This window comes from Callorhinchus milii, unplaced genomic scaffold (genome assembly GCF_018977255.1).
Source record: "Callorhinchus milii isolate IMCB2004 unplaced genomic scaffold, IMCB_Cmil_1.0 Scaffold5, whole genome shotgun sequence".
NCBI classification, from domain to species: domain Eukaryota; kingdom Metazoa; phylum Chordata; class Chondrichthyes; order Chimaeriformes; family Callorhinchidae; genus Callorhinchus; species Callorhinchus milii.
This window is the reverse complement of record NW_024704746.1, coordinates 4,749,596-4,769,003: the sequence shown is the minus strand read 5'-3', so window position 1 is coordinate 4,769,003 and position 19,408 is coordinate 4,749,596. Positions and strand designations below refer to the sequence as shown.

Sequence of the window (19,408 nt, the reverse complement as noted above, 5' to 3'; positions counted from 1 at the left end):
GTCCCCGTCACTCCCAGTCCAGGATCACTTCCCTTATACCTTGCGTGTCCTGTCTGACCTCTGAGCTGGCCCAGGTGCACAATATTGGGGACACAATACAATCTGTGGACCTTACGGCCGCTGGCAATGATCGGAAGAGCCCATATGCTGGGGCTCAGGCAGTCTGTGCACATCTCTCAAGCTCTGTACAATTTGGCCACACTGACATCTGGTGTGGGCTAGCAGCGATCATCCTGCTCCGTGTCGCTGGCTGGGTCGGCATCAGCACCGACACAGACCTGCTGCTGCTCTGGAGGGAGCTGGCGGCTGTGCCGGAGCGGAGGTGCCGAGGAGATGGTGTGGCACCGGCCCAGGCTGGAGGCTATGGCAGCTTCAAAGGTCAGATTTTCCATCCCCGGCGGGCAGTCCAGGCTGCCCGGCTCCTGATGCAGTGCCAGTGAGGGCTCCGAGATGTAGCGAGGCGGACCACAGTGTGGGCTCGGGCTCCTGCTGCCCCCCTGCACTCGCCATCCTGTGGCCAATAACTCCGGACTGGGAGCTGGGGCCAGGCTGGGTGTCTGCAACATGGGGCAGTAGGAAATGTGTGGTCGGACCTTGCTGGGAGTCTGTGGAAGGTGGCGACGTGCCTGTCTGAATGCTCCTGGGCTGCTGGGACCTGGGCTCTCACTCCCACAGCAGGGAACCTACAGAAGAAAAAGAGATTAAAGAGCACATAAAGAGCAAGTGTCCTTGTGTGGACTCCTCCCCGCTCTTGCCCCTGACGACTTGCACATGCCTGACTGCTGTATATGCCCCGAGCTCCCTGATTTTTTCTGCCAACTACTCCTTCACCAACAATTATGCCTCCTCTATCATACCGACCCATTCCCTAATCTGTCCTTTTTTTCTGGTTAGCTGGGAGTCTGATATATGCGGAAACCCATCACCATACATAAGAGTATCTAAACCAAACTGAGAATTCCATGCAGCCCACCTACACATGGAAATCCGAGATAGATTGTTGGAATGGAATGCCCACTCTCTCTCCCTGGAGGGATGTAGCCTGCGTACCTAAATCCGTAAAGTATTAGGCGTAGATTGGCCGAGGCTTGAGGACCCCAGAGTGTGCTTTGGAATATTGCTGGAATCTAACCAGCTAAAACCACATAACTTGCCATTGATATTACTGTTTGGCAAGCTTTCCCGCTGCTTGTCCAGCTACGGTCACCCTACCCATTAGAAATTTGGCTTGCAAGGTTAACAGGAGCTGAGTGGAATGATGCAACATTAACTTCTATTCCCCTCTCCTATATCCCCGTTTCACTTCATCTTCATTTTCCTCTTAAATATGTTGTTGCCTTTTGCTTCAACACAGTTTCCAGCAGGGAGTTCCACATCCTTATCAGTTCTTATATTGATGCCCTCAAATATTGGGATTCTCTAACAAGAGGAAACATCAACATCAGGAGCAGTCAATGTCTCAAGACTCACTTATATTGGTATTTCCTATTGTTAATCTGAGAACAAGAGCTACTATTGTTTATCCTAAAACCTCTCACCAGACACCGTACCAGCAGAAGGTATGTGACGTACTTGTGTGCGGCCTTCGCTGGGAGAGCGAGAGATGCGGCGGCTGCGGGACAATGGGTAGTGTGGGCGTTGCTGTACGGTGCTCACTACTCTCTCTGGTGACAGCAGGTGCTTCCTCTCCTTGGATCGACCTCTCTCACGGTCTGCATACGGGATCTCCCCAGAGAGGTGCAGAGATGTCCTCAGCCCTGTATGATGGAGCAGACACACCAGAAACTGTTTATCAGAGATTTCTTAGATAAAGAGTAAAGCTCCCTCTATATTGTCCGTCCACACTCCCAGATTAGTACAACACGAGTTAGAAACAGAGTAAATTTCCACAATCTACTTAAAATTACGCCTTGTTGCTAATGAGTCAGAAGATTGTGGGTTCAAGCCTCATACCTGCACTTTGAGCTCACGCAGGTACAAGGAGAGAGAGCGCGCAGGGTGGGGGTGAGGAGCGAGAGAGAGTAGGGGTGTGTAAGAGAGTGCACAGAATGGGAAGAGAGAAAGCGAGAGTGAAAAGGGTGAGAGAGAGAGCCCGCATGGGGAGAAATAGAGATACCAAGCTGGGAAATATAATGATGAGGTTGGCAGGAACTTGCAGGAGGATTTAACCAGATTCGTGAAACGGGCAGATCAGTGGCAGCGAAATGTGAAGTGATTTATTTTGGTGGAGAAAAAACAAGGGAAGTATATATTGAATGGCATTATTTTGCAAGGAACCGAGGAGCAAAGGTAGTCAGGAGTGCAGGTACATAAGTCATTGAAAGTGGCATCGCAGGTGACAAAGGTTATAAAGAAAGCTAATGGTATTGTTGGTTTTATACAGAGTACACCAGGAAAGCAATAATGTCAAGTATGTACTCATTATTGGTTGGGATGCAGCTGGAGTGCTACGTTCAGGGATCATTTTTTGGCCTCGAGAATAGCATTGGAATAGAACTTGGTTTGGACTTTTTTGAGGGAGAGGCGATAAGTTTGGAAATGTTCAAGTCAAATCTGGCAGTGAACAGTGAGGCTAGTTTTGTGCCAACTGAGCTCAAGCACACAGGACTTGGATTTAAGGGAGTAGAGGTGATTGTTGTACCAGGGTAATGCAAGATAGTTTTCAATATCAGGGGGGAGCAAGTGAATTGAAAGTGGAGTTGAGATGGACGTTTAACAGCTTGAAGATCAACGCAGGAGGAGGGAAACAAGGTCTAAAGATGAGAGAGCATTAGTGAGGGACTAAAGGGAAAGCTTTTTCCAGAGTTCGAAAAAGACCGTGGAAGATATGGTAGAGGGAAAGGGATGCGAGAACAGAGGGAGATGAGGAAATGGTCCAAGATGGTGTCGTCCATGATGGAGAGCTCACAATGTTAAGGCCATGGGTAATGACGGGATCAAAGGGATGGCATTGGTTGTGGATGGGGGAGTTTATCTAGAAGGTTAGGTCAAAGGAGATGAGGAGGGCTGCGAGAAGGACTCCATTATTGGAGCACACGACTACCAGGATAGTAGAAGGCTAACTAGACGGACCTTGGTCTTTTTTTGCCTATCAGTTCCTAGTTTCCTAAGGTGTCCATCACAACCTAAAACTGTAACAATGGTTAGCTGCTAAAAGGGCAATGTTACCTGTATTTGCTGAGCGGTTGTCTGAGTGCCCGGTTCTGTGGCTCCGATGCTGCCTCTTGTTGCCAGGCTCGGGGCCGGCTCGATCCAGCGTGTACTGGTGAAGACACTGGCCGTCCAATCGTTGGTCAGCCAGGGTGGAGAAAGATCGCCTCATCGGGCTACGGTCATCTGCTGACTGTCAGCGAGTAAGAAAGAAAGTCCAGTGAAGTACACAGACCTCGATATGTAAAACCCCTCCCTGCCTCGGCCTTCTTTCCCTCTTCCCTCACAGCACTGCTTGAACTTGAGAGGGGCAGATTGAGTGCTTTGGGACATATTCCCAAAGTGAAAGGCGCTGTATAAATGCAAGTTGTTGTTGTTGGAGTAAGAGATTCTGCCCCTCAGCTCCTGTTAACCCTGCAAGCCAAAGCCCTAACAGGTTGAGTTGTCCCAGCTGGAAAAGCAAAAGGAAAGCTTGCCAGACAGCAATATCAATGGTGGTTTTAGCTGGTTAGACTCCAGCAGTTATCCCAATGCACAATCTGGGGTCCCCAAACTTTGGCTATTGTCAACCTGGGCCAAAGAAGTTCTCACGAATTAGAAACAGATATGTCTTCCTGGAAAGTGTGCATTTCAGACACAGAGAATATTAACACCAGAACAGACACGATGGGGAAAGAGCTGGGTTTAGTGAGGATCATTGGTTGGAGACAAAGCATAAGCCATTTACTCACCTCAGAATCCATTTCAAGTCGAGGCATGGAGACTGCTCTTCCCTGGCTCTCAATAGGTAGGTAATGAACACTGTGAGGATAATTCACTTTTAAAGTTTCTAATCCCTATTTTACAAAAAGAAAACACAAATTGGCAAAATAATAATGCAAGTGAGCCCAGTCTGCCTGCTGTATGTGTGGGCACAGTCTGCCTGCTGTATGTGTGGGCACAGACTGCCTGCTGTATGTGTGGGCACAGTCTGCCTGCTGTATGTGTGGGCACAGTCTGCCTGCTGTACGTGTGGGCACAGTCTGCCTGCTGTACGTGTGGGCGCAGACTGCGTGCTGTATGTGTGGGCACAGTCTATGTTCTGGAATTGTGTAGAGTCTGTGTTTATAGTATTTGTGCTCAGTACCTGAGGCTGATAGATGTGTAATTCCTTGGTGCCTCCTCTTCCGTGACCCACGTGTGACTGATATTCACCCATCAGTGGTGATGGCAGTGGTACTAAGGGGGCAAACTCACTGCGACTCTCTCTGTGAAGAGTAGAGAATTAAAGCAGCTCAACGCACCATCCTTTCCCACCAGACCCACCCTCTCACTAAGAACACTGAGGAAACTGGAAAGCAGGGTGCCAGAGTGTGACACAAAGGGAGAGACGTGTCAGGGTGTGACACACCGGGAGCAGACATGTCAGGGTGTGACACACCGGGAGCAGACGTGTCAGGATGTGACACACCAGGAGCAGACGTGTCAGGATGTGACACACCGGGAGCAGACGTGTTAGGGAGTGACACACCGGGAGCAGATGTATTAGGGTGTGACACAACGGGAACAGACGTGTCAGGGTGTGATACACTAGGAGCAGACCTGTCAGGGTGTGACACACCGGGAGCAGACGTGTTAGGGAGTGACACACCGGGAGCAGATGTATTAGGGTGTGACACAACGGGAACAGACGTGTCAGGGTGTGATACACTAGGAGCAGACCTGTCAGGGTGTGAAACACCGGGAGCAGAGAATGACTATAGAATAACACTCAGGAGCAGCTGTGGAATGGAGTGAAGAGGTACAACCGCCACTGGTTTGTACTAAGTGACCTTCCTCTCTTGCACAGCTTACCCATCACTACCAGTTTCTGGGACAAACAGCACAGCCTGGGCACTGGAACGGATTTCCTCAGGCAGGGATGAAGCTTCCATCCGCTGAAACATCGGTGTGCGGCTCTGTAACAAACATACATGATGTCAGCCTGGTTTCCTGTTCAAAACAGAAAGGCTCCGTACACTGGGCACACACACCCAGGGGGCAACACACACACAGACCCTGCAGGGGACACACAGACATGCAAGGTGCACACATTGACGCAGTCTGTAGTACCTGCTCCTCCTGTTGACTCTTGTGTTTCTGGCTCTTGCTCTGTTTGTAATAATCCATAATCATCATCGCCGCATAAATCTTCCCAACTGTCAGTTCTGACGCTGCAGTGGAGACACAACCCGTCACACAGGGACTGACCCTACAAACACCCTCCCCTACTCCAGAGACACATGGTGATGGGGTTCTGCATGTTTCAGACATCTGGCTGACCAAAACAACCTGCACAACCCTAGCTGTGAACCATATCACACGGTTCTTGCATATGGTGACTTGGAGTAGAGTACAGAGCAACTATCAGGAGGATATCATAACATTGTTCCATTAAAGAAACAGGCCATGTGGCCTGGCTAGTCTAAGATGATATAAAAACAGAAAAGTCATTGTCCAACATAAGGTAATCAACCTGAAACGTTCACCCACTTTCCTCTCTCCATAGATGCTGCCTGACTTGCTGAGTGCTCCCAGCAACTTCTGTTTTTATTTCAGATTTTGAGCATCTGCAGTTTTACGTTTTCAGTCTGAGCTGATCTTTTTCTCCTGATAGCTCAAAGTTCCATGTTCAAAACCAATGAACTGTAATAGTCTTTCCCAACCCTGTTAATCTGTTTCCAGAGGATCCAAAATTGTCAGATTATCTTTCAATTAATTCTCATATCATATCTCTAACCACAGACCCTGCCTTGGCATTGAACAGATGCTAATCTGAACCCCGCAACTTACATTTATGTGGTGGAACAACAACATCAAGTGTTTTCTGGGAAAGATGTGGCCAGATTGTCATAATCTCACTCCTCAACTCAGTGTCCAGAAGCTGTTTGTCTGCACCGCCTGTCAGTGAGAATATACACAGGAAATCAGTCACTGTCAGTGATAGCGTGCACAAGAAATTATGAAGAAGTATGACTGCAGGTTAACCGTCATTTACCAGGATACTGTTGGAGTTAACCATGCATTTTTAGCTGGTTAGGCTACAACAGTTACCCCAAAGCACACTCTGGGGTCCCCAGACTTGGCTTTTGCCAATCTGCGCCTAATACTTTCCGGAATTAAGTAAGCATGATGTGTCCTTCCAGGTAGAAAGGCAAATTCCAGGCAAATTCCATTCCAATAATCTATCTCTGGGATTGCCATGTATAGGTGGGATGCATGGAATTCTTAGCTTGGTTTGGATACTCTTAAGCATATTGATGGGTTTCCGGATGTGTCAGACACCCGGCTGAAAAATGAAAAAAGGATACTTGTTTTGCCCAGGTGTATATTCAGGGTACATACCTTTCCCTATTTTGATTTCAAGAGCGGTTCTGATTAATGCCATAAGTGTGGAAGTGAAGTGAACGGTTTTATCCTCAGCTACCGGCATGTTCATCAGCACCAATCTCTGAAGGAGAAAAACAAACATGACATTTGCACCATGTCCACCTCACCCCTGTACCATACCCACCTCACACCTACACTGAATTGGGCTCAAATCCTTGCCACCAGCATTACTATTGAGGTGCTTCACCTCTCAAAGAATGAGCAATACGGGGAACGAGCTGGAAGTGAGATTATTGAAAGGATCAAATTACAAGTTATAGATCCAGTGGTACATACACGAAGAGCCTCCTTCAGTGCCAAATATTATATGTCTCTGTGTCAGCTACAATACAGGTTAGAGACAAAGTAAAGCTCCCTGTACACTGTCCAGCATTCCCAGGTAGATTAAAGCAAGGGTTATACACATAGTAAAGTGGAGTATATAGAGTGGAGACCTATAGCTCTGTGGTTAGAGCACTCGCCTCGCAAGTGAGAGACCTGGGTTTGATTCCTGGCAGGGCGAAACATTGGACAAGATTCCTTACTCCACACGCCTGTTTACCTAGCAGTAAATAGGAACCTGGTTGTTGGTCGATTGGCGGATCGTTTTTCCGGGGTAATAATTCCTTCAAAAAATAATAATAAATTGGTTACTCAATCTAGGATTGTTTGTGGGACACTGCTGTGTGTAATTGGCTGCCGTGTATCGCCCTCAAAATATATAGTTAATTCACTTTACCATATATTCTATGAAGCACTTTGAGACGTCTCGAAGACGTGATAAGGCACTATATCAAACGCAAGGATTATTATTAAAGATCCCTCTTCACTGGCCACACAAATAAAGTTACAAACAGCCCCATAGCAGAGAGAGAGACCCGGACAGCACAGACACCTCAGAACACTAAATCAGCCCACAGCAGAGTGAGACACCAACACTGTCGAAAGCAGCCCACAGGAGTCACCCCAACACACGTAACACAGCCCACAGGAGTCACCCCAACACACGTAACACAGCCCACAGGAGTCACCCCAACACACGTAACAAAGCCCATAGTGCAGTGAGACCCCAACAAACTAACACAGCCCACAGCACAGAGTGAGACTCCAACACACTGTAACACAGCCCACAGCACAGTCACCCCAACACAGTGTAAAACAGCCCACAGTACAGAGTGAGACCCCAACACACTGTAACACAGGCCACAGCACAGTCACCCCAACAGTGTGACAGCCCACAGTACAGTGAGACCCCAACAAACTAACACAGCCCACAGTACAGTCACCCCAACACAGTATAACACAGCCCACAGCACAGAGTGAGACCCCCAACACACTAGAACACATCCCACATACAGTCACCCCAACACAGTGTAACACAGCCCACAGTAAAGTGAGACGTGGACACTGCAATCCTAAGCAGGAGTGAACAGGAGGTCATGGCATTTGGATTTGAAGGAACAAAAGTTTTCTGGCAGTTAGTTACCTGAATGGCATCATAATTGTTGGCCGACTGATTACAGAAATTGTACCTTTAATTTTTCGGGACTTTGCTATATTTTCAGGAATCACTATATTTTCAGAACATTGCTATATATAGTCAGCAACAGACCTCCTGTCCACAGCATGCAGCCACTCCATGTGCGCTGCATCTCTACCTTGTATGCAACTTTCGGAGGACATTTCTTCCCCAAGCCCAGTGGTGGTGACATGAGAGTCAGCATTTCATACATGTCAGTGTAATGGATTCGACCACTTTGTAGAGAATGGAGGGAGGGGTAAGGAAGCACATCCGAGTGATAGAAGAGGGGAAACAGAACAGGAGAGTTAATAACACTCATCACAACATAAAGATTTCACCTCACAGTTGTATCCACCAACCTGTGACTGCAGAGAGGTCTTGGGACTGTGGGGAGAGACTGAGAGGGCTCCTTGCCTGGTCCTGGGTGCAGTATAACTGTCACCTACAGTGCAGTGCCCATTACAACAGGTGTACAAGAGGGTGGAAAAGAGGGAGGGGAAGGAGGGAGGACGAATGACATGCACCAGGCACAAAGGACGAGGCACATCAGGAGAGAACATTATCTCAAGTAACATGTTGAAGATGGGAAGAACCCCTTACACAGACTGATTTTGCTGCTCCAGCCTGCTCCCACTATAAATATAGGTGCTATCCAGATTCCGTTGAAGATATCACAACATTTATTTACACTCACTGCACTCCAGCGTGAAGCAGATTCAACACATCTGTCCAGCACTCCCAAAAGAATGCTTGTTCCTCCACCACCGAGTAACACCCTCCCCTGAGTAGCACCCTCTCCCGAGCAACACGCTCCCTCCCCGAGTAACACACTCCCCTCCAACCCCCTTGAGTAACACACTCCCTCCCCCGTAACACCCCCACCGAGTAACACACTCTCTCCCCACCGCCGAGTAATAGACTCTGCCCCCACGAGTAACACCCCCTCCCCCACCCCCGAGTTACACACCCTCCCCCCACCCCAAGTAACCGAGTAACAAACTCCCCCAACGGAGTAACTCCACCTCCACTGAATAACACTCTCTTCCCCCCCCCACACCCCCAAGTAACACACTCCCCACCCTGAGTAACACATTCCTCCTTCCCCAAGTAACACACTCCCCCCCACCCATCCCAAGTAACACACTCTCCCCCTCCCCACCGAGTGATGCACTGACAACTCCACAAATCATACATAGATTTACACAGAATGTAAAACACGGAGACAGGCCTGTGTTTATACTCCACATGAGCCCCCACCCATTCGCTGCGGAGGGGACAGGCATCAAGGGAGTTTGTAGAATGGGCGGAAGAGGAGGAGGAAGAGAATTGAGAGGATAGGTTCACTCTCGGGAGCTGGGCCTTGCATTGGAAATGGGGGAGTGGGGCAGTCAGGGCGGCTGCTGTTGGACAACTGGTGTTATGTGTAGCAGCCAAAACATGCACAGGGCCAAGAAGCAGAGGATCAGAAGGCCATGGTCAACCCACTGGCATTGGGGTTCTTAAGGAGATCAGGCAGGAGGGTGAGAGAGTCTGGATACTGTGAATAGAGCTTATTATTAAACACAATCTCCAAAAAACTATGGTTAGTGGTCAGACAGACAAAAATACAAAATAAAAGAAATAACAATGTGTTTTTTGTTCTTGCTGGCTCCTGGACCTCACAACTCATTATACTATCAACCCAAACTCGTTTCCACGCTCACCCCACTCCTAAGTAATACACTCACCCCCCAAGTAATACACTCACCACCCCCAAATAACACATTAACCCCCCCAAGTAACACACTCAGCCCCCCAAGTAACACACTCAGCCCCCCAAGTAACACACTCAGCCCCCCAAGTAACACACTCAGCCCCCCAAGTAACACACTCAGCCCCCCAAGTAACACACTCAGCCCCCCAAGTAAGAACATAATAGGAGCAGGAGTAGGCCATTCGTCCCCTTGAGCCTGCCCCGCCAAGTAACATACCCAACTTTCCAAAATAACACCCACCCACGCCAGTTAACACACTCACCCACCTGAGTAACACACTTACCTCAAGTAAAACAGTCATCCCACCCACCCCCACCCCCCACCCAGTAACCCATTAACGACCCCCTCCCCTGAGTGACACATTCACACTGTCCATCTCAAGTTCTTCCTGAAAGCCTGATGGCCGACAGTGAGGTGGGCAAGGTGGGGGAACGAGGCAGGCCGGTACAGCCTGAGCAAAGTTGCAGAGGTAGGGATGGCAAAACGATGGAGAGATTTGTCGATGAGGATCTCAATCCACTGGGGAATGGGGGTGATAGGTTCGCGGAGCCTACTGTGGAATAGGACACAGGCTGCAGAGTTCTGGATAATCTTGCGTAGGGAAGTCAAATCTGTCCGTGATAAAAGTATGGATAAAAATCTCGCAGCCCGAGGGGAGATGGTGGTGGAGGTGGGGAATGTTACGGAGGTGGAGGGAAGCTGAGTAGATCAGAGCATGAATGTGAGGTTTCAAGGACATTCGAGAGTGAAACAAGATAACGAGGTTCCGTACTGACTCCATGAAGTGGCCGATGCTGTCAGCGCCTGAGGAGAAAGGCACTTAGGGATTGAGTACACTCGGAGGGAGGGAGGGACATACACACAGGGAGGGAGAGAGAGAGAGGAATGTTCATTGGGGAGAGAGGGACAAACAGTCAAGAGGGAGGGAGTGAGGTACACTCAGGGAGTGAGAGAGTGAGGTACACTCAGGGAGAAGGAGTGTTTAGTCTCCCCTGTAGTGGTGGTGAGGGGTGTCTCCATTGATGTGGGGTGGGGGGGTGGGTGTCTCCACTGTAGTGGGGGGGGGTCTCCCTGGGGGGTGTTTCCCTGGGTAGAGGGAGGAGATTTTCATGGGGTGATGTGGGGGTCACCCTGGAGTGGGGGTGGGGGGCTCCCTTGTAGCAGGGGGAGGCTCTCTGTAGTGGAGGTGTTTCTCCACTGTAGTAAGAGTGGGTGGGGGGGTCTCCCCTGTAGTGGGGGGGGGAGGGAGTTCTCCCTGGAGTGAGTGGAGGGGGTCTCCCTGGAGTGAGTGGAGGGGGTCTCCCTGGAGTGTAGGAAGGGGGTCTCCCTGGAGTGTAGGAAGGGGGTCTCCCTGGAGTGGGGGGGGTTGTGGGGTCTCCCTGGAGTGTGTGTGGGGGGGGGGGTCTCCTTGGGTGGCAGGTGTCTCCCTAAGATGGTGGGTGGGCAGTGTCTTCCTGGAGTGGGTGGGTGGAATCTCCCTGTAGTGTGGGATGGTGCCCCCCCTGGAGTGGCAGCTGTCTGTGTCTGGCCAGTAACATGCTGCGCTTTGCTAGGTGTATGATACATACCAGGCAGCGCGGTCGTACTCTGCCCAGACACGCACAAACTCCTCCAGGTGATGTGGGCCCAGAATGGATGAATCTCGTGTCAGATACTCAAAGTTATCCATGATGACAGCCACAAACAGGTTCAGCATCTTAGGAGAGAGAGTGCTCATATTACAATGGAAATGAACGGAGAAGATTGTTGCAGAGTTCGTGGTCAAATGGTGGGGGTGGGTTAGGCGCCTGGAGTGAGAGTGGGTGCGGATCCTGGGATGGGGCTGCCTGGGGCGGGGATGCCTGGGGCGGGGGTTGGTGGAGTGGGAGTGGGGTTGAGGGTGTTTGGGGGTGTCTGGAATGGGAGTAATGTTGGGGTGCCTGGAGTGGGGGTGTGGGGGTGGGATTGAGGGGGTGTGGGAGTGCCTGGAGTGGGGGTGGGTGGGGGTGCCTGGAGTGGGTGGATGTGGATTGGGTGCCTAGATACATCACTTACCAGGAAGGAGCAGAGAAAGATGAAGGACACAAAGTAGAAGTAAGCAAAGTCGGTGCCACAGGCAGCCTCGCGGGTCCCCTCACACAACTTGTGGCTCAGACATGCCAGCATGATCTCCTGCCAAGACTCGCCTGTTGCACTCCTGGTACCAAGCACACAGTAGTTAACAAGCCAGCACCTCCCACAGTGGAGTGGGAGAGGTCGATGATGTCAGCTAGCAAGGAGGGGAAACTTGATGTAGAATCAGCGTCTCAAAATGCACTACAATTATTACTGGAGAGTTCAGACTCAAAATGGAGAGTAGGGTCAGCGCTGTATGATGGGCGCTGCTGTGCAATTGATGGGCATTGCAGGCTGTATCTTGCTGAGGTGCTGGTGCTCAGTGTCACTCACCTGAAAAGTAGCATTAATGCGTTGAAGAAGGTCTGGAAATTGTTGTGCCGGTTGATGGGGGTGCTGTCGTCCTGGCCAATGTTTCCAAACACCTGGTGCAGAGAGACATACAGTTTATCAGCCACCCACACACTTTCTTTCCACATTGCAGACAAACTGCAAACATGGTGCAGAAGCTTTCCCACAATGTAATTATCCTGGACTTTGCCCACTGTGATAAGATGCATCATTTCCCTCTGTACAGAAAAGATAGCCTTGTAGGAGTTTCAGCAGTTTTCTGGAATGTTACCAGATCCGAGAAGCATCAGTTATGAGGAAAGACCTTTTTCGCTGAGTTGAGAAGGTGACCTGACAGAGGTCATAGAGATTATAATAATCCTTGCATATTACACCTTTTCACACTCTGCATAAAGATATTTCTCCTATCAGATCTTATATTAATGCCCTCTAGCTTTGAAGTGAACAGCAAACGGAACAGCAATTCAACATCCATCTTATTGAATCTCTAATTTTAACTCCTCTATCGTGTTCCCTCTCAATCGTCTCAACTCGAAAGAGAAAAGCTATAACTTGTTCGATCGTCTCAATAACTGCATTCACTCAAGGGAAGGTTTCTTGGGTGGGGCCGGATGGGGGCAGTTTGAAAGGGGGGTACTGCAGGCATCAGTGGAGAGGAAGAGGTTGATGATGTCAGAGGAGGGGAAGTTAGGTGGCCACAGGATGGGGCTAGAATCAAGACAGCAGGTGGTAGGTTTTCTATGGGAGGTGAGAGGAGATAGGAAAGAGGGTTGAATAGAGGCCTGAGGCGGAGTAATGGAGGACTGACGGAGACAAATTCGCAAAGAGTATCCACCTGATTTTGGTGCCAAGTCCATCACCTCCTCACAACTGGAGGAGGGGAGCAGGGAAGGAGGTGGTGGTGGAGATGGTCCTCCTGACATGAAAGGCGCTATTTGTTGCAACCTTCAACCCACAACATTCTGACTCAGAGGTGAGAGTACTCAGACATGTGGCATTAGAGAATGCAGTAGGGCTTACCTGCATGCCAATTATTGCATATATGAAGAAGAGCATGGCAATCAGGAGGCAGACGTAAGGAAGGGCCTGAAGAGCAGATTAGAAGTACATCAGTCAACAAAGTGTTAAAGAAACATATAGCAGTGCAATAGTCTCCAAACTCCATTATCTTAGAGATCAGGGGGATGTGGGACAGACAGATATACTCCATCAATCTATCAGTGAATTTTAAGACTTTTGTAAAAGCATGAAATACATACAGTCTAATTTCTCCAAAATGTAATTCAATGGATAGTTAAAACATCATAACCTTTAACCCGGTGTTTATCAGGGTCTATATGGATGTGGAACTTCATTCCCAAGAAATATATTTATGCTTTGTGTCTAATCTATGTTGCAGATAAGCAGGGAGTGTGGACGGACAGTGTAAAGGGAACCTTACTCTGTATTAAAACAAAACGCAAAATACTGCAGATGCTGGAAATCTGAGACAAAAATAGAAGTCGCTGGGAACACTCAGCAGGTCAGGCAGCATCTATGGAGAAAGGAAAGTGAGTCAACGTTTCGGGTCCACGACCCTTCATCAGAACTGGGCATATTGGGAGGGAGAGGCTTTTAAGGACTAATAGAGAGGGGAGAGGCAGGGCAAGGAAGACAAAGGAGAAAATTACTCTGTCTCTAACTTGTGCTGAAGCTGATATGGACTGTGTGGAGAGAGCTTTGTTCTTTCTCTAACACTGATCTGGGAGTGTGGACGGACAGCTTTACTCTGTCTCTATCCTGACCTGGGAGTGTGGACGGATAGCGTAGTGGGAGCTTTACTCTGACTCTAATCTGTGCTGGAGCTGAGCAGGCAGTGTTGGATACTGAGACTAGCTGCCTGAAATGGGGCATTACAAGATTCGTCACAACTAGTCTCTGTAACCTTGAGGAAATATAAGGGTCATAAATACTAGTATTATGTTTTATTTGTGAAGTCAATGGCAGTTTCCAGAGTTGCCCATACCTTGAAGGATTGCACGAAAGTCCAGAGCAAAATTCGGATTGTGTAGCCTTGTCGCAGAAGTTTGATGAGTCGTGCGGCACGGAACAGCTTCAAGAAGCTCAGGTTCACAAACTTTAACTACGGAGAGATTCAAACAAAGCCATCACCAGTGTTGCTCAGTACTTTAGGTCAGTGCTCTCATCCACTGCTCCTGCTTAGCCTACAGTCCAAGTGAGAGAATATGTGAAGAAGTAGAGCTAGGTCTTGGAAGGGCAGACCAGTCACTGGGGGCAGGGAATCCTCCCGCTCAGCTCCTGACCCAACTGTACAGCGCCTTGGGACGTCCTCCTGACGTGAAAGGCGCTCTATAAATGGAATCTTGTTGTTGTTGTTGTTGCAAGCCAAAGCCCTAATGGGTAGGGTGGTCCTAGCTGGACAAGTAACCAGAAAGCTTGCCAGACAGCAATGTCTATGTTTTACCTGGTTAGACTCCAGAAGTAACCCTAACACACATTCTGGGGTCCCCAAGCCTTGGCTCTTGCCAACCTGCGCCTAATATTTTCCAGAATTAGGTAAGCAGGATTCCAGGGGAAAGAGTATCCATATTCCATTCCAATAAACTGGAATTTCCATGTGGAAGTGGGGCATGGAACTCTCGGTTGGTTTGGATACTGTAAAGCACAATGATGGGTGTCCACATGTGTCAGAAACCTAGATGGCCAACTGGAGTTGGCCATCTAGGAGCATGAGCTGCCTGGTAGAGATGCATAGAGTGATGTGGCACTGAAACAGGCCATTCACCTCAATTAGTCTGTACCAATGTTTATACTCCACACAAAGCCCTCATCTATACCCCTCTACTCTTATCTCCCTTACAAGTTTCCCCTTAAATACTTATTGCTTCAACACAGTTTCTATCAGTGAGCTCCACATTCTCACCACCCTCTCCATGAAGAAGTTCCACCTAAACCCCCTATTAGATCTATTACTGGCTTAACCCCTCCAGTTATGGACTCACCAACAAGTTGAAACAGCCCATCAACTATCTACCTTATATAATCATTTCATAACCTTAAATTCCTTTATTAGGTGGCCTCTCAATCGTCTCAACTCATAGAGAAAGGCTGTAACCTGTCCAATCTTTCCTGATAGCTGTATCCACTCCTCCCTGGTAATATCTTTGTTTAACTGCACTTTCTCTAATGTTACAATATTCTTCACAATGCATCAACAACAACAACAACAAGATTCCATTTATAAAGCGCCTTTCACGTCAGGAGGACGTCCCAAGGCGCTGCACAGTTGGGTCATGACCCGAGCATTGGGGGGAAATGGTCAGGGTGAGGGGAGGGAGCGAAGAGGGGGGAAATGGTCAGGGTGAGGGGAGGGATGGGAGGGAGCGAGAAGGGGGAAGAGAGTCGAGAGGGGAGCTGAAGGCTCGGTCATCACCCAGAACTGTACACAATACTCCAATTGTGGTCTATCCGAGATTCATATACATGTAATATTACTTGCCTACTTTGCCCCTGAACATAAAGCTAAGGACTCTATTTAGATTTTATATGGCTTTGTCCATGTGTGCTGCTACTTTTAGAATTCTAACCCTAACCCTAAATCTGAATCCCTAGATTCAAGCTGTACATGCAAGCTCCTGTTTTCCACAACACATCACTTCTTCCATACACCCGATCAAACACCCTCCATCCTCACCTCAAACACCAAATGCGATGAGGTCATGAACTTCTTTTATCTAAAATAGACAATAACCCTTCCAGAACCCTACAAACCCACCCATTCCCTCCACTCGCAGGCAACTCTGCCCTGCCCACCCCACCATCAGCAGACAGACCTTCAACCTTTCTGCCCCCACCCTCCGAAACTCCATCCTGGAGCCCCTCCACCACACCCCTTCTCTTGCCTCTTTCAAGGTTCACCTCAAGATGATCCTCTTTGACTTTCAGCCACTATTCCCCAAAACTTGAACTGTCTGCCTCAATCCCTCTGCCTTGTTCACTCCTTACCCATCTTCAGATCACTCCTGAAGATCTTCCTTTTTGACAGTGCCCTCTCTTCCCAGCTTGGCATCAAGTTCTGCCGTTGTTAAGCACTATGAGACATTACCACACTTATGCTACTGTATAAACTATATAAATGCAAGATATTGTGTGTATGTTCACTTCAGGCCTGCTGTGCACACTATGCATTATGCATACCTTAAGTGTGCTCTATGAGTTGTGTTTGTGCCTTGTCCATTGTGTGTGTATTGAGAGCATCAAAAGCAGAGCAAAGAGTTGGGGAGTTAGGATGAACATACATTACACTCAGTGACGATGATCTCAGTCACGCTGCCCACCACAGTCACAAAATCAAAAACATTCCAGGAGTCACGGAAATAATTCTGTGAGGAGAAATACAACAAATCAGCATATCAGCTTTACAGTGCAAGGATTTCAGCAAATAAATGTTCCAGACAAAAGTGCTTTGGATTGAGCTGAGGAACAGGGTGGGTTCAGAACAGTTAATGGAAGTACAACGAGTGAGATGAATGACCAACCTATCTGGGGATTGCTGGCTAGGATACCAGGAGAAATTCCTCTTTTTCAATAGCGTCACAGGATCATTAACACCCACATGAACAGACACAGATGGACCCTCAGTTTATTGAGTCATCCAAAGATGGAGTGAAAGGGGAGATAGAAAACATTTCTTTACACAGAGGGCAGTGGGAGAGTGGAATTCCCAACGACAAATTGGGGTTGGACGTGAGTTCACAAATTCTTTAAAAGAAAATCAGTTGATTGAAGAGAAACAATATTAGAACGAGTGGCAAGTGTAATAATACTGAGTCCCATGTGAAGAAAAAAATCAGCACGCACATGAGCCGACTGGTTTTGAGCAGAAATATTGTAGAATAAGATTGTAAAATAAATGCATAAACAGGTCAATCTGACAAACAGCCAGACTCTCCCCACCGACACAAAGCCTCAACCGCCATCCCCAACCCCCATCCACCCCCTAGATGCACAACCTCAATCCCCACCCCCACACACAGCCCACCAACCCCCCCCCCGACACATAGCCTCACCCCCCGACACCCAGCCTCACCCCCCGACACCCAGCCTCACCCCCCCCCACACCCAGCCTCACCCCCCCCGACACCCAGCCTCACCCCCCCGACACCCAGCCTCACCCCCCCCCGACACCCAGCCTCACCCCCCCGACACCCAGCCTCACCCCCCCCGACACCCAGCCTCAATGAGTAAGGCAGGACTTGAAAAGGGGGAGGGGGCAAGGCAGAAGGATTGAGGGAGAGTGTTCCAGAGTTTCGGGGTGTAGTGGCTGAAAGCGCGACCTCCGATGGTGGGGCAGAGGGTGCGAGGGACGAGCAGGAGGCCAGTGCCAGTTGAGCAGAGGAGCTGGGTGGTGGATTGTGGAGTGCAAAGGTCGGAGAGGTAGGGAGGTGCCAGAGAGTGAAGGGATTTGAACACAAGTGTGAGCATCTTGAAGTCGATCGGTTCGGTAATGGGGAGCCAGTGGAGCCTGGCCAGAACTGATGAGATGTGGGTACGGAGTTTGGTCTGGGTAAGCATGCAGGCGGCAGAGTTCTGAATGAGCTGGATCTTTTGAATAGTGTTGCTGGGGGAGGAATGTGTTTGAGTTATCCAGGAGGAAGGTGACAAAAGCATGCACAAAGGTTTTCGGCTGCATTTGGGGTAAGGTACGGTCAGAGGCGGGCAATGTGGCAGAGCTAGAAGGCGGACCTGGTCAGGGACTGGATGTGAGGGAGAAACAACGGCTGAGGGTCATGGATGCCTAAATTGTGCACTAGTTCGGTGAGTGTGAGCTCAGGGAGGTTGAGTTTAGATTCACAGGAGTGAAGACGTTGATGGGAGCCAAGGAGTATAGCTTCCATCTTTTCCACATTCAGCTGCAGCATGTTTGCACTCATGCAGGCTCTGAGTCTGCCAGACAAGCTGATAGAATATCGGCGGACCTGGAGTTGGAACTGGAGGAGGCAAAGTAGATTTGTGTGTCATCTCCATACATGTGGAAATTTATCCCGTGTCTGCAGATGACATTGCTCAGAGGGAGCATATAGATAAGGAAAAGAAGAGGACCAAGGATGGAGCCCTGGGATACCCTGCAGGTGACCGGGCGGGGGCGGGAGGAGAAACCATTTGCAGAGATACACAACCTCACTTCCCCCGCATGACACACAGCATCTCCCCCCCCACCCCACCACCACCCGCCTATAATACACAGCACAATTATTTTCCTGTGGCAATAAGCTGAACTGACCAGAAAACCAAAGGCGATGATCTTTAGAATGCACTCCATGGTGAAGAGTATAGTGAAAGCTATGTTCAGGTACTTTAAAGCACTCTCATAGGTGGGTGATGGCGAGTTGTACTGAAATAAAGCAAAGAGAATTAGAACAGAGAACAGCCCAGATTGTAATTGGCTGAGAAAATGAAGGAATATGATATTAAATGGGAGGCAGACAGTGCTGACTGATGAATGTCTGAATAAGAGAACAATTTGCATTTATATAGAGCCCTTCACGCAGGGCAATGTCTTGGAGCGTTTAGATAGCAGGTAGAGACAATAATGTGCTGGGTGGCACAACATGTTATTTCTAACTGTATTACCAAATTGAGAACGCAGGAATAATTTGAGGGAACTATTTCTGAGTTTGCTGATTGGTCAGATAGTTGGCAGATGGTTTAATGTGTGAAGAAATGAACTCTCCGAACCTGTACGCAACCTAGGTGTCAGGTTCGACCCCCAATTATCCTTCCTCCACCAGCTCCGCTTTTTTGCACTCCGACGCATTACCCATCTCCGCCAATACCTCACTCCAAAAGCCGCTGAAACCCTGGTCCATGCCTTTGTCACCTCTCGGCTGGACTACTCAAATGCCCTTCTCACCAGTCTCCCCTCCACCATTCATAAAATCCAGGTCATCCAAAACTCTGCCACCCGCATTCTTACCCGCACCAAACTCTGCTTCCCAGTCCTTGCCAGACTGCACTGACTGCCTGTCCCAGAGAGGATCGACTTCAAGATCCTCACTCGTCTTCAAATCCCTCCACTCCTCTGCACCCCCCTACCTCTCTGACCTCCTCTCTCCTCACAACAGTGCCCGTTGCCTTCGCTCCACCGGGT

At 49.0% G+C, this 19,408-nt stretch overlaps 1 protein-coding gene across 1 annotated transcript in view; it reads right to left on the bottom strand.

Moving 5' to 3' along the window:
- Nucleotides 1–6: 6 nt before the first annotated feature.
- The window catches only part of LOC103184804 (probable voltage-dependent R-type calcium channel subunit alpha-1E), a 77,301-nt gene continuing 57,899 nt past the window's right edge, over nt 7–19,408 (bottom strand). Inside the window, exons 31-47 of the mRNA XM_042335343.1 lie at nt 18,542–18,652; nt 16,557–16,640; nt 14,264–14,380; nt 13,279–13,344; nt 12,241–12,332; nt 11,848–11,989; nt 11,382–11,509; nt 8,196–8,292; nt 6,514–6,619; nt 5,962–6,069; nt 5,242–5,342; nt 4,984–5,087; nt 4,277–4,397; nt 3,882–3,986; nt 3,169–3,343; nt 1,573–1,757; nt 7–683 (exon numbers count right to left, since the gene is read on the bottom strand). Coding sequence (XP_042191277.1) covers nt 219–683; nt 1,573–1,757; nt 3,169–3,343; nt 3,882–3,986; nt 4,277–4,397; nt 4,984–5,087; nt 5,242–5,342; nt 5,962–6,069; nt 6,514–6,619; nt 8,196–8,292; nt 11,382–11,509; nt 11,848–11,989; nt 12,241–12,332; nt 13,279–13,344; nt 14,264–14,380; nt 16,557–16,640; nt 18,542–18,652 — 2,307 coding nt within the window. The 3' untranslated portion in view covers nt 7–218. The remainder of the gene's footprint in view (nt 684–1,572; nt 1,758–3,168; nt 3,344–3,881; nt 3,987–4,276; nt 4,398–4,983; nt 5,088–5,241; nt 5,343–5,961; nt 6,070–6,513; nt 6,620–8,195; nt 8,293–11,381; nt 11,510–11,847; nt 11,990–12,240; nt 12,333–13,278; nt 13,345–14,263; nt 14,381–16,556; nt 16,641–18,541; nt 18,653–19,408) is intronic.